We start from the raw sequence: 14,575 nt of genomic DNA, 5'->3' as shown, positions 1-14,575 counted from the left end.
TTATGTCTCCCCTTGTCGCACTGAAGCATATCTCTCTTCTAGAGGCCGTTTGCGGCGCCAAGTGCGAGCCGCGATATAGAGTCGGTCGTAGCAACTGGCACAAGTCCCGTTTCAACAGTCGTTTGTCATGGTGACTTATCTCCGACTCCTGTATCTCGCTGGGTCGTACTTCTGGCGGCAGCGCCAATAGTCATGTTCAGTATAACAGGACAAAATCACTGAATACAATGTGCTAAACACAGCCGGGAGTGACCCTAATCTAAGTACTCACATAACAGGCTTTCGCACGGATAGCACGACAACAACCCATAGAGATTAATCCACAACCAATCGTTCATTCTCACAGCATTGCAGCATGATCCCGCTTGGCTAGATCGCACCGTGTAACGTCCGTAGCAAGAGGTGGACGCCTCACGCCATGCTGCGCGGAGCGCGACTGGGCAAAGTAGGCGGTGATTGATTGGGCAAAGTAGGCGGTGTCTGATTGGGCAGAGTGGGCGGTGTGGGCCTAGCCCGGCTTGACGTTTGCGGCGCCGTGCAAACCTGACGACGGTAGGCCATCAATATGAAAGGGCAGGCCATGGCCACTGGCACTACTTACCCCGAACTCAGCAGTAGGCATTCCATTCGATGCCTCGCAGGTCAAGCCCTCGCAGCAGATTGAGAGATTTTGACTATTGATGCAATATTCTCCCTCTTTGAGGCAGAGCCCCGGGAGCGTTTGCGGCTCCGGCGAAGCGAGGGGAATGGCGGAGACGGACACCATGCCAACGGCGAGCATGGCGATGGCGACGAAGGGTACGGAGAAGTGCATGATGAGAGGATCTGAAGCACTCCGTGAGTTAGCATACATTACAATATGAGTGGACTAGGGAGAGTGACACCCACGTACTGGGTACAACGTTGACACGAGATGTCGCTGCAGGATCTACGCTGCAGGGGCTCTTTTATACTTTATACTCCCTGACAGGGAACATTCCTTCTATTTACTGTACTGATCCATGCAGCCATCGAGCATGTTCAGCGTCTGTCTGCGTCGCGATCGAAGGAAAACACCCACTCAACTACGTATTGGCCGAATACGCCATAACCGCTGGAATGCTCGGAAGAGCATAATGCGAGTGGGGATCAGGAATCCTCCATTAGAGAGGGAACGGGAACACCATAGTTGGATACAATGGGGCGGTCATTCCCCATCGCGATGGCGGCGCGGTTCGCTCGCGGCATAGGCTTCAATATCCGAGTAGGTTTCGATGGGCGGGTGTGCAACCGATGTGCAGCAGCCTGCAGATCTTGCATCGGTCAGTTTTACAGCAAGCGAAAGAACAATAGGCGCGACGACCCAAAGTACCTGTTCTCTCCGACCGATGATCCTCGGAGATGCCATAGCCACAGCAGCCACAAATCTGCAGGCCCGCAGCCACAGACGGGAAGCAGGTTGGTTCGGGAAACATGGTGGATACAACAGAACATGTGAATTTGTATGTACTTTGCTGTTCGCTGTACCGCACTTCCAATTGTATGGCTGCTTGTCTGTCCCAGAACTAGGATGCCCATATACACAGTGCGGGGATCATTGCGGACAGTCTTGTAGGACCACCCATATTGTTCGAGCGTGAGAGTGTTTACAAATGTTCTGTCCAATACTTCTACACCGCAGTCAGCAGCCGGTGCGTCACGCACCTTGTACAAGATGTGCTTGTTTTCTTCAATGAGGAATTCCATGGGTCAGTCATGTGCCAACCTTGCATGAGCCTCAGGTGGAGGACTCCGGCTTGCGTGGAAGCTCCGAGAAGGTGAGGGCGCGTGACCACGGGCGCACATTAGCACAACATCTATCTTCTGTATTGAGGGAATATGGCGGTGGCAACATTAAGAGAACCATAAGGTCTACAGTACAAATAAGCTGGATCAAGAATGAGCAGTATGCCAGATGGGATAAGCCGGTGGGTCATGCTATGGCTACGGCGTCTCAGTGGGTCGTCGCGGCTATCTTTTTTCGCCCGCTGTAATCACTTTCTATACTGTGTTCCTCACCGGGCAGTCGGCAGACCCTCTCGGTCGGCACCCCTGCTGATTGGTCCACTCAGTAACATATTGCTGCAGTCTCCGTTCGTTGCTGACAAAATTAAATCCCGAATTGAAGAGCAGTACAAGGAAGTATGTAAGCTCCATTCCGATCGATCAGTAGCGTTCGTCAGTGATTGGCCCACGGAGGAGACGACGGAGCGCGAAGAGATTCACTCACTAAGATGTGCCGGCGGCAGCTTTGTGTAATTGCAACCATGACCCACCAGCTATGACCCCACAAGCACTCCGCAGTGTGACCATCCACAGCCGAACGACCACGGGTTCCACCTCTGGTGGCACACTATTACATCGATGGAATGTCGTTCACATGGCCTACCACATATGATGACCGAGAAGCCGAACAGCGAAAAGTAAAGCCAGATAGCATGTATATATACCCCAGCGCGAGACCTCGAGACCTAAACACAGCGCTGCCCAGTCAGGATGGCAGACATCCCATTCACGCCCCTGTACATCGACGGCCGGCATCGCCCGGCGAATCCACCAGCCACTTTCGACGTGCGGAACGCCTACTCTGGGGATGTCGTGACCAGAGCAGCCAGTGCCTCCGCGCAGGACTGTAACGACGCAGTCGAGGCTGCCGTGCGCGCCTTCCCCGCCTGGGAGCGCTCCTCGTACGCGGAGAGACGCGATTACTTTCTCAAAGCGTCCGAGCTTTTGAAGGCCGAGAAGTACCGGAAGAAGTTCAAGGAGGCGTTTCAGCAAGAGACGTGCGGCGTTGACTACCTGGTTGACCTAAATCTGCATATCACGGATTCCATGCTGCGATGGACTGCTAGCCTGGTGACGGAGCTCAAGGGGGAGACTTTCCCGTCTGTTATTCCTGGAGGACAAGTCGTGATACATCGAAGAGCGCAGGGCGTCATGTAAGGACATGCTCTTGTGTACGCATTCCTCAAGAATGACGCTGACGAATTCTTGTATCATAGCCTGGGGATCGCACCGTGGAACTCGCCGTTGATATTGACCCTTCGTGCTATGGCTATCCCGATGATTTGTGGAAACACTGTGGTCCTCAAGTCTTCCGAAGTAAGCCCGCGGACGCAATATGTCATCGCTGAGCTTTTCCACGAGGTATGCCGGATATGATTATGGTGACAGGTTTGCTGTTTGACAGCCGTCGATAGGCGGGATTGCCGGCAGGTGTCCTGAACTTTGTCCACGCGTCTAAGGATGATGTGGCAGCAAGAACCTTCCAGTTAATTGCACATCCTGCAGTGAAGAAGATCAACGTCAGTGAATGTCTGGCTCCAGGAATAGAACAGCAACTGACATGCTTAGAACAGTTCACTGGTAGTGATCGCGTTGGAAGAATACTGGCTCAGGAAGCTGCCAAATACCTCAAACCCTGCGTTTTCGAACTCGGTGGAAAGTCCCCTGCGGTGGTAGGCTATGGCGCTTCTCTGCAGCTGTTCGTTGAGGGTCCATGCATGAGCAGGTCCTGGAAGATGCCGATATAGAACGCGCTGCACGAGCAATCACCTCCTCGACGCTTGTCCACTCAGGCCAGATTTGTATGTCGACCGAGCGCGTCATTGTCCAGCGGAAGGTCGCGCCACAGCTCAGAGAGGCCCTTGTCAAGAGATTCAGCCAGTATAGATCCGGCGGTCCTGGAGAGGACCTTTCTGCGCAATTTGCCGAGGGATCGGCTGAGAACATTGTCTCCATGCTTCAAGAAGCGAAGGATAATGGAGCAACGTTCCTCGTGGGCGATGGGACACGTGCGGGGGCCAATGTACACCCTCATCTCGTCTCAGGCGTGAAGCCGGGGATGAGATTATGGGAGTGCGAAAGCTTCGGCCCAAGTAAGCCTGTCGCGCCAATCACGGCAGAATGGTGCTGACTAGCAGCATTATTAGTCGCAATCCTTACAGAAGTCGATACTGTAGACGAGGCGGTCGAACTAGCGAACGCCACCAATTATTCCCTGGCAGGGGCAGTCTGGACGAAGGACGTGAACAGCGCAATGGACGTTTCCATGCGCATCCGAGCAGGTCTGTCCTCGATATGCGTGCGCAAGCGATATACTGAGTGTTTGCTGTGCCAGGTTGCGTGAACGTCAACGGACCCACGTTCCATGTGGAGGACGCCAGAGAGCATGGCGGTCTCAGGTGCGTTCGCAAGATATCATGCGCTGGGTAGGTGCGCTGCTGACTATATGCGTCAAACTGTTTAGCGGAGCGTCGGGCTATGGGCTATTCAGTATGACCGATTTCACTGACCAGAGGATCGTGGTTATCCATCCGGCGAATCCACCTCCGTATATGCTGGTCGGCTGACGTGCGGGTGCGACGTGTAGAGATACGTTCAGTAGCTTTGGGCTGTTTGTGACGTGCTGTGAGAGTGTATTCCTGCTAGACATTGCGATGGAATGTCAATTGTATCAAGTTATCAATATTGGGCACGTTATGGTCAGACACAAAACTGTTATATGAAATCCCATTCGACGCGCTTGACAGCCTCATTTGACTTTATGCAGAGGATCGCTTCATTGCGTATAAAATCGGTGTCTGAAAGACAATGTATATCATTCCCGATGAAGCTTCAAAGGTCAGAAGAGCAGATATTAGTCGCAGTCAAGAATGAGTGCTTTGCCGACCAGTGCGGCCCTTAATGCTTGTGAATGTGACTTCGGGCATTCAACACTGTTACTGCTTGTGACAACAAGCGCTTACTGTGTCGAGGTCGCCACGAACGCTTGAACAGAAAACTTAACACTACTCTAGAGTCCCCCATGTCTAGACTGCAAGCTCAGGCTTCCGAGGATGGCTTGCTAAGATCTCGTATTGCTACTTATATCGCTTTGAGGCCGCATGCTGTCTTTGATGTCAAGTCAATCGCAACCGAACTCAAGCAAGATGCCCTAAAAGGACGTCTCCTAGGTTCCCCTTGCTCGCTTATCGGAGCCCTCTCTGTCTCTGGTTAACTCGAGCGGACTGTTTCCGCGTGTCGACGAGCTCCAGCTCATATGTTCTTCAGCAATTTTGCGCAGAGATCGTCGGATTACGGAATCAGAGGGACCCGGTCCGTGCGTCAACGTGAGCTTCATTTACCACCTCTGGATACCAGTATCGGCTCTGACGCCTGTTCCAGTCGATGCAAGCGTGCAGGCCAGCAGCAGCGAAGATGGCGCACTGAGAGAGGCGATCCTCCAGGTTGTTTCAATCTGGCTCAACAGACTCTCGCTCGTCAGCGGCATTGTGAGTGTTCTCAGTCGTATGGTTATCCGCTTCAAGTTCTCAATTGGACGTTTCCACTCCATTGCCTAGGCATCCTTCTTCGCCTCCATTGACTCGCTCCTATTTTCCCTCGCCAGCACCTCGACGCACCTCGGTGACCCGGAGACTCCATGGAGTGCCACGGACAAGCTGACGACCGCCAGCTTCGCGGGCGCCCTCATATTCCATGTCTGCTCCGCCATACTCGCATTCATCGCGTCATTCGTGCTCGTCAGGCTGCAGCTGCTTGACGCAGACGACCAAGAGGCTGACGCAGAGACTACGAGCGCGACCGAGCGCAAGGCTATGCAGGATCCTGAACGCCTCCAACCGGAATCTGGCTCTACGAACGGACATCGAACCTCTACGTCCGCCGGAGAGCAAGGCACGGCCAAGGTAGCAGAAGCTCGTATCAAGGACACGCCTGACCCAACCGCCGCTGTTCTCTGCCGTGTCACCGTCAAGCGCATGCATCCTCTATCCTACCTCGCGCTTCCGGTTCGGCAGCGATTGGTGGTCACTCCGAAACCTGCCACGCCAGACGCGATCCTCAATCCGCCTATCGAGCTCCTGGAACGTTGTCACACTCTCGCGGTGTGGATGTCCGTGGCCGGCTTCGTGCTCGGCGTGATCGGCATATTGGCATATGCATGGGTCGCCACGCCGTTGGCGGTCAGCGTGTTCTCGACGGCATGTCTAGGAGTGTGCTTCTTGGCTGGTGTCGTCGCTGTCTGGTAGTATTCTGGTCCGCGAACGCCGCAGTTCTTGCTCCCCCCTTAACGATTTCAAAGATCTCACGAGCGCCACTGTCATTTCTCATCTTGTACTGTTGGTTGTCAATACGGAAGACTGGCTTGCGCCTGTTCATCGTGTATACACCCTTAATCGGAGTCACATCGTACTTTTTTGCAAGCAGAATCCGTGCAGCACTGGGCCTCCCTAATCGTGATGACCCCTCCTCTGCATAGCACTTTCAAGCCTTCCTAGGGACGTCGCCTTGGTACTCATCGCAACAGATCTGTACAATCTACGAATACTCAATGGTGGCAGTTATCGGTGAGTGACCTTGATTCCTTCTCTTCCCTAGCGCTATTATGGTGATGAGCATCTGATGTATCATTCATCTCCTGCGACGGGAGGTTGCTTGTCTTTTATGACGAGCAGCGCCCCCGCATGACCACGTCCTCTGTCCGAAGGCGGACGTTATCTTCTCTCTGAATATTCACTTTTGCGTCCTCCATCAGTTAGAATCATTAATTGATGTCCTTTTATGTTCAGGTATGATTTTAATTGTGATTACGACCTCGACACTTGATGCATATTATCTGTGTCTTCACCACCGGCCGTGAGCGGTGCAGCATTAGATCCGACCTGTCATTCATCTATAAGGCCTACTGAGGCAAAGCAAACCTTCGTCGACAGGGCTGGAGATGTGATCAACAGTCATCGGAAAAATCACTAGTTACTAATCAAACAAAGGTCTAAGGTTGACTCGAGGCTTCGTTGTCAAAGTGATTCCAGATTGTACCGCCTAGGCATCACAGGCCGATCAAACTTACACGACACGTGTACATGGCATGCCAGGTTTGAGGTATATATATATAGCTGAGATGCCTCTATCTCAGAGAGCAGCCTCGTCAAGGATTCCAAGTCATGTATGAATATGAGACTTCAGTTCTCAGAAGTTTGTGCGCCTCACTGAGTCTGATGTCGTATGCAGCATCGATAATCCTGGTTTTGCAGGTTCATGTCACAGGTCATTCTACCGGTATCATGAAAGCTGGCTGCCTTTGATATGCTTCCAGTTCTATGGTTTAGTTTTGAACTGGGGATTCCAAGGTGTCTTGACAACACAAGTCTGTAAGTGGATTTGTATGATGCAGGGTGGCTTGCCTTTTTGATCCCGCCTGACCCCAGATATTTATCATCTTAACTCTTCACATGATTCTCGAATACTGCGAGCCACTAGTAGGTGTTTCTCAAGTTTTTTTTATTCCTGTTGTTTCAAAAAATCGTCTTGCGCAGTATACCTCGTCTGCGTGTACGAATGGGTCCAAACGGGCCTTCTCACCGCAAATTTGGCGGTTTTCTCCCAGGCCCTCTTCAAAGCGGAATCCTTGTTTGATCTCATCGGCTCTTTCGATAACAGTCTATTGTGGCTGTGTATTTTTCTCATGAGCGCAATCATCTCAGCAGCCGTCCAGATCTTCTATGCGTGGCGTCTTTACAAATTGATTGGTTCTCCTTGGGTACCCGGTATCATCATAATGGTGAGTGAATGATTCTCCCACGCACACACCTCCTAGATTCGGGTCACGTATGCTTACAATGTTTGTCCAGATATGCCTTGCTCAGCTGTCTGCTGGCCTTGCAAGCTCAGCCAACCTCAAGGTATTTCTGCCGTACTTCTTGATCATATCTTTATGTATATCATACCCCCCTTGTAGCTTTTGTCGAGATCACTCATTGAGACAGAATACAACGACTTGATATATGATGCGGCTACAATAGTATGTGCACCTCAACGATGAGCTTCTTCTAATGTATCTCTCGGACAACCAGGCATGGCTTGCAGGGAGTGCTCTAGCTGACGTCGTGATTGCTGTCTCTATGATTATATGTGTCAGTATGGTGGCCATGTCATATTACACACAGCCTCGTTGACACCATTACATCTTCCCAGCTCCAGAGGTTGAAAAGGGGTTTCGGCACTGTCAACGTCATCTTGAATCGTCTTATTACCCTAGTAGTCGAAACAGGAGGTTTGACTGGTATGTACTTCTTTATCCAAGTGGTGATGCATATTTAGATGATTAATATCTAACAGCGGGGGTTGCTGTACTCAGCTTGGGATTATTCCTCTCACCGGTAGTCAAACTACCTGTTCTTACTCGCGCAGGCTGACCATTTGTGCATACAGTACCCGTATGCATTCTGCCCGTACGCTTAATCTTGTCTCTCTCCACTGTAGATGCTGAAATGTCTGCAGACTGTCCGTAATCTCAAAATTGTAAGTGAGGTTGCTACCGGTTTGACGGCCATTCCAACAAGAATGGAAATAGGTATGGGAATAGTCTCTTGATGAGTCTCAACAACCGAGTCATCGTCAGACGCAAGATGGATGCGGCCGATGTCGCAGTCCCTCTTCGGGAGCATGTTACGAGCTGCTCACAGTCGGGAAGCCTATCGATCAACGTATCTCCTCTACGAACACCCGTCGTTGTGGCGGTCTTGCAGGACGTTACAACTAGCGCAGATTCCGATACTCAGCCGGTATAGTAACCTTTACTTGTGTGTCTCAAAGCGTTAGTTCACGCCAAGTACAGGAACACGGTCACAACAAGACAAGCCTAACCAACTGATGTGATATTCGCCGCCAAAATGTCTGATCCTTCGATACTCCTTCTGGGTCAATCTGTATTAGTAGGTAGAGCTAAATTACCCCAGATTCTCCGATTCAGAGGCTTGAAGTGTATTGAGTCCGCTAGATATATAAGCATAGTCTTTCCATTAGTTATAACGGCTGCAATCTTGACCATTAATTTATGACAGTGAAACATAATGAGCACAGTGGTTCCACAGCGATACAAAACCATACCAGCTATTTGTCTCGTACCCATCCCCCCGTATCCGCACCCCACCACCGCGAAAAGGGGGTCTGGGGCAGTTAGATAGACGCACCCCCCCCTGGCTTGAGCGCCCTTCAAGCGCCGGAATGTAACGGTCACAGTAGGCTTCTGGTACCTAGAAATGATGCGATCTTTGATCGCTTTCCAAATCCGGTACTCACACCTAGCAGGTCGTGCTCGAGACTGGTGGACGCTACATTGTGGTCTGCCACAGAATTTCAAGTTTACTTGTTTCAAGCGTCTTATATAAGCCTCATATACTATATCCACCAGCAACCTAAGTATTTCATGAGATATACCCCTCCAGTAATATCATGAGGATGCCACAGATACTGAAAGGAGAAGTTGCAGCTTTCATCATGATGCTTTCCACATGATACTTTATTTGGTCATGAACTTACAGGCTGATTTTGGCATAGATATTTTTTGTGTGGCCTTTCAAGTATTTTACAAGCTCAGGTATGCCTTTGTTGACACTTCCTCGAGCACGACCTGCTAGGTGTGAGTACCGGATTTGGAAAGCGATCAAAGATCGCATCATTTCTAGGTACCAGAAGCCTACTGTGACCGTTACATTCCGGCGCTTGAAGGGCGCTCAAGCCAGGGGGGGGTGCGTCTATCTAACTGCCCCAGACCCCCTTTTCGCGGTGGTGGGGTGCGGATACGGGGGGATGGGTACGAGACAACCAGCTATACACTTAGTCTCGTAACCAGACGTGAAGGGAGGGAGAAGGGATCACGTGGAGTGTTACTATATCTGGATTCGGAGTTCCAAAAAACCCTGCACGCCTTAACATCTGGTGAGTTTTGCAGGGAGGGAGGGGGTATCCGTCACACCCCGGCGCTTGACGTACCTGCGGCGCGTCTTGCCTGCGACGCATAGTATGGCTCCCGCTATATCCACTCTTGCCGAGTTCTCGTCGTATGGTCTTTCGACGCTCTCGGCATCCATCCTCAAGAAAGCCTGTGAGGAAGCAGCAAAAACACACCAGTACTCGTCTGCAGAGACAGAAGCCCTGAGTGGTCGTCAAAGATATTGCTGCCCAAGTCCGAAGCTGGCGGGGAGTCCAGGTCGGAGTCAGAATCGTCAACGACACTGCATAGCGAGCTCAGCCAAGGGCTCAGATGAGTAGTTGGAATAGACGACATTATGATTATGTAGGTTGGCTAGCATACATGCGCATACATTATCTAACAACTGAGTTTTGAGGTGCGCGGTGCGAGACGCGAGGCGCGTCGGACGCAGTCACGTACGCGAGCAGACGCGAGAATTACACGGGCGGCGCAGGGATTGAGTTCAACCCGGGTTGAGGAAACGCCCAGTTAAACCCGCGATGCTGGGGGTTTTTCTACAAATTGGCGCCACCAGCTTTTATCTCATCTAACCCGGCATTGGGTCAAACCTGGGACAATCTGACGCGAGCTGTGCCAGGTTCAGTCCACGGTTCCTCCAGATCATGATATCGACACGCATCCTCCCAGATACCCGGATATTATTGCTCCAGATTCTGATATGCCAGATAACTTGTGATATTGTAAATAATTGATATATTATCTTTTGCGCACAGTACTACAGACATTGTACGAAAAAGCGCATAGTCAGACCACATACCTTGAACATCGCACTCCTATTCTCATCACCTGCACTGTCCCCTGACTCCATTGCCTGGATAGCCTGTTCGCATCGCTCTCGAAGATTGTGGAATCCTGGAACACAATCAAGGCAGTCAGTAGTGTCAGTAGTGTCAGTGGCATGAGTAGTATCAGTTGTGTCAGTAGTATCAGTTGCGTCAGTAGTATCAGTTGCATCAGTAGTATCAGTTGCGTCAGTAGCATCAGTAGTGTCAGTCCGTCAGTGGCATTAGTAGTGTTAGGTTAATCAGTACGTCAGTAGGTTAGTACGGTTAGCACATCAGCGTGATCAGTACATCAGTGTCAGCACCAACCCCCCAGCGACGAGAAATCCAATATTCACCTTGCCGCCATGATCTATGCTGCACGTCACTCGCACTTGGTCCACAACCCAGGAGTCTGCGTGAAGCTGCCATGATCAGCATGGATGACTCTGACATAAACCATAGGTATGCACCTGCCAGAGACCTCCGCCCCGAATCACCGAGGTACAAGCAAACAAATGGGACGCACAATGTTCGCAGACACTTGCGAGTCAAGCGAAGGTCATGGGCAAGAAGAAAAGATGATGTGGCTGCCCTGTGTGAGTCAGTCATCATTTGATCACAAGTGTTATGCTGCAGTCATGGTCATGTGTCCCACCGGACTTAGTGTTGGCCCCATCCTGGCTGGCATTGGGTTCATCCCGACTCCCGTCTCAGGTCGGTGCTGGGCGGCGGGCGAATGGGGGTGGAGCCAAGGTCAATTTGGGTTAAACCCGATCCGCAGTTTGCGGTTTTGCCCGGAGCGTGTGAACTCAGGTTTATCTCAATATAGTCTCTGGCCGTGTAACGGCGTCGTCACTGACGACTTTGGTGATGCATGATGGATACCCCCTGAAACATTTGTCTTTCCGTTCTATTCCTTGTACTACTAGCGCCCATACTGGCGCCTGTCTTAGCGCTCACCCGCAGGTTGAACATTATGTAGCTTACATAATGGGGTCTGTGCGCACTTCGTGCCGGGTATCGTACCACTACGTTTCTTTCTTCACTAACATGGCCATATAGACACGATGGTCCGTGCGCAGTCGGTACTTGTATAAGTAGTTGTACCATTAGTCGGTCGAACCCTAAGTTCGACCTGGTTATTCATTCAAGTCTCTGCTCCTCTTTGCTTGGGGTAGTGGTCATTCTCGACTTCCTCGCTCGATCTTCAGGACAACGCACTGTCCATAAGCCCTCGCTCGTTGTCTACGAGTCAGGCATCGATATAGGAGTATAGACCGTTGTATCAAAAGGTCAAACTTTCTAAGCTACGTTCCTAGTTTCACCTAGTCGAACAACTCATCCACCATCACGTCGAACAACGCAGTAAACCCGGTTCCCTTGGGACTACCAGCCCTCGCAGGATCTCCCCTTCTCCAGTACGACCGAGCAGACCGTTGCTTCGTCACCACCACAAGAAGGACTCCCATCTATCCTCGAGGCGGCTCCTGGGTTCGCGCAGAAGGCTCTAACCCGCAGATCGTCGCCCATCAACAGCTTGTCAGCTATTACCAGAGACACCCTCCCGCTCACCCAGAAGATGTATTCGCCACCCTACGAATCAACGTCGAACCAGCACAAACAACAGAGAACCTACAGTCACCTGTTAACGAACAACCGTTCGAGCTCCTGGACGTTCAGTACGTTCCCATCAAGGCTCCAGAACTACCACCAGCTCCATCTGCACCAACCAACGCACCGGTTGAAGTCCCTATGGCAACGTTCACTCAAGCAGACATCGATCAGCGCATCGCTGTTGCCCTTTCAGCATACCAATCCCAACAGTCAACTGCCAACCGACCCCTTCGCCTTGACATCCCCGCTCCCGAACCTTTCAGCGGAAAGGCGGAGGACCTCAGACACTTCATCCAATGCGTCCTCTCCTACTTCGTCGCCACCAACAACACCAGACTTAGCGATGAAGCAAAGATCGCCTTCACTGTAGCGTTGAGGAAGGACCTAGGGAAGACATGGGCAGACACATACTACGAGAAGTCGGCAGGGGGAGTCCAGGTCTATCCCGATTGGGCAGCCTTCGCCACCGCCCTCGAGGAAGCGTTTCCTGAGCACGGAACGCGAATCAAGGCACACCAAATCCTGATGAAACTGCCTGAACGACAGAAGAACAAGAAGACAGCACTCTCCCTTGAAAACTACGTCACCCGCTTCGAGCAGCTAGCGTCGAAAGCCCAGCTCAAGGACGCCGAAGTCAATGGCGTCAACCGCACCGAGAACGACTACCACACTCTTCATGCCAACTTCGTCAAAGGACTTCCAAAGGAGCTCTACATCTCTCTCACAACCAGGGTCGCTAGGGACCGACCCAGCACCATGAAAGCCTGGTACGATGAAGTCCGAAACACTGACGCCGCCAAACAAGGGGCCCTCACTGTCACAGACACCAGGGACTATGGCGAGCCAATGGATATCGACGCCGCCGCAGTCGCGGCAACCTTTGCCCCCACGTCGGGAGGAAGGAAGTGGGAACTAGGAGCAGTTCTCAATGAGGCCGACCGGAAGCTCCACAGGGACGGGAACCTGTGCTTCTACTGCCACATCAAGGGCCACAGCGCCAAGGATTGCCGCAAGAAAGCGGCTGCACGACAAGGGGGTGGGAAGCCGAACCAGGGAGGATCTGGAAAGGACGACTTCCGCGCCAGAATCAAGGCACTCTCCGTGTCATGAGTTGGCATATGATCAGCATATATACCTCCGGTCAGATGTCAAGCCAAGCTTGACATTGCACCCTTTTGGTGTAGAGGTTATGATGTGAGACCGGCACATGCATGTAAATCCTTACAAAATGTCAAGCTTCAAGTGGTCGAGGGTTCAACTCCCCATGTGAGCAGACATTTCGAGCAAATTCACTAGAGGTCACATGTGATATGTGATTGCTTGGCAGTGAAAGGGAGCTGGTGTCTGAGGTCCAGATGGTCAGGTGACCGGACTACATGGGGTCCTCCTGAACTCTCAGAAGATCATCAAGGTTAAGCCAGAGTTGGTAACCCTTGGGGTCAGGGTATTATATGGATCCACATGAGGTCATGTGCCCTGGGAGGGGGATAATGTCATGAGTTGGCATATGATCAGCATATATACCTCCGGTCAGATGTCAAGCCAAGCTTGACATTGCACCCTTTTGGTGTAGAGGTTATGATGTGAGACCGGCACATGCATGTAAATCCTTACACTCCGCTGACAAGAAGCGGGAGCTGTATGAAGAACTTACGATGGAGGATTTTTGAGGGGGCAGAGTGAGCCGACGCAACCACTGCCCGTATCCGTTTCACTGTCCCGTGTAATTCTAGTAGTCCAAAATGAACGCGCTCTGCACATTCCGATTACTGTGGGACGAAAAGACGTCGAGGTGCGCGCTTTCATTGATAGCGGCGCAACTGGAATCTTCATCAGCCCGAGATTTGTCCGAGAACATCGACTTCGGACAGAACCTCTTCCCTGACCCATCCCCGTCTTCAACGTGGATGGAACACCGAACAAAGAAGCACTCATCACGCGAAGAGCTCTCTTATCCTACAAAATAAGCGAAGAACCCCGATTCGTCAAAGCCTACGTCGCCAGCATCGGCAAGGAAGACATCATCTTCGGCCATACCTGGCTCAAGCTCGAAAACCCCAAGATAGACTGGAAAACCGGACGAGTGGAGCTGAACCACCGGTGGACAAGAGACAAGACCAGGGCCTGGAAGATGGACCTGTACCAAAGGCGAGTGGCCCGGCTAGAATTAAAGAAGGCCGTAACTACCCCACTCCCAGAACCAACGAAGGACGAATTTGTCGTCATCCCCACCTCAGAGCATGCAACCCTTCCCGAACGAAAGACTAGCGGCGCAGCCGGATATGACATCTCTGCTGCGCATCAACTCATCATCCCTGCCCGACGACGAGGCCTGGTCGGCACTGACCTTATCATGGCTATCCCCGAAGGACACTACGGAAGAATCGCACCTCGGTCCGGTCTA

At 51.7% G+C, this 14,575-nt stretch overlaps 3 protein-coding genes across 3 annotated transcripts; 2 read left to right on the top strand and 1 right to left on the bottom strand.

Moving 5' to 3' along the window:
* Positions 1 to 340: 340 nt before the first annotated feature.
* Positions 341 to 814, bottom strand: POSPLADRAFT_1034168 (hypothetical protein; the record flags this gene model as incomplete). The annotated part of the gene is made up of 2 exons (XM_024477002.1): positions 341 to 508; positions 602 to 814. 2 exons carry the CDS (start codon positions 812 to 814, stop codon positions 341 to 343), a joined length of 381 nt encoding a protein of 126 aa, XP_024338373.1.
* A 1,700-nt stretch (positions 815 to 2,514) lies between these two features.
* POSPLADRAFT_1057350 (hypothetical protein) lies at positions 2,515 to 4,370 on the top strand (the record flags this gene model as incomplete). Its single annotated transcript, XM_024480907.1, has 8 exons — positions 2,515 to 2,957; positions 3,021 to 3,165; positions 3,219 to 3,323; positions 3,378 to 3,476; positions 3,530 to 3,896; positions 3,951 to 4,085; positions 4,139 to 4,202; positions 4,268 to 4,370. 8 exons carry the CDS (start codon positions 2,515 to 2,517, stop codon positions 4,368 to 4,370), a joined length of 1,461 nt encoding a protein of 486 aa, XP_024338372.1.
* A 452-nt stretch (positions 4,371 to 4,822) lies between these two features.
* Positions 4,823 to 13,281, top strand: POSPLADRAFT_1074577 (hypothetical protein; the record flags this gene model as incomplete). Its single annotated transcript, XM_024482723.1, has 4 exons — positions 4,823 to 5,129; positions 5,185 to 5,291; positions 5,361 to 5,981; positions 11,887 to 13,281. Exons 1-4 carry the CDS (start codon positions 5,060 to 5,062, stop codon positions 13,279 to 13,281), a joined length of 2,193 nt encoding a protein of 730 aa, XP_024338371.1. The 5' UTR covers positions 4,823 to 5,059.
* Between the last annotated feature and the right edge of the window lie 1,294 nt (positions 13,282 to 14,575).

The sequence above is a fragment of the Postia placenta genome (assembly GCF_002117355.1).
Source record: "Postia placenta MAD-698-R-SB12 unplaced genomic scaffold POSPLAscaffold_8, whole genome shotgun sequence".
In the NCBI taxonomy this organism is placed as follows: domain Eukaryota; kingdom Fungi; phylum Basidiomycota; class Agaricomycetes; order Polyporales; family Adustoporiaceae; genus Rhodonia; species Rhodonia placenta.
Note: the sequence above shows the minus strand (reverse complement) of the source record. Positions and strands in the feature narration are given on the sequence as shown.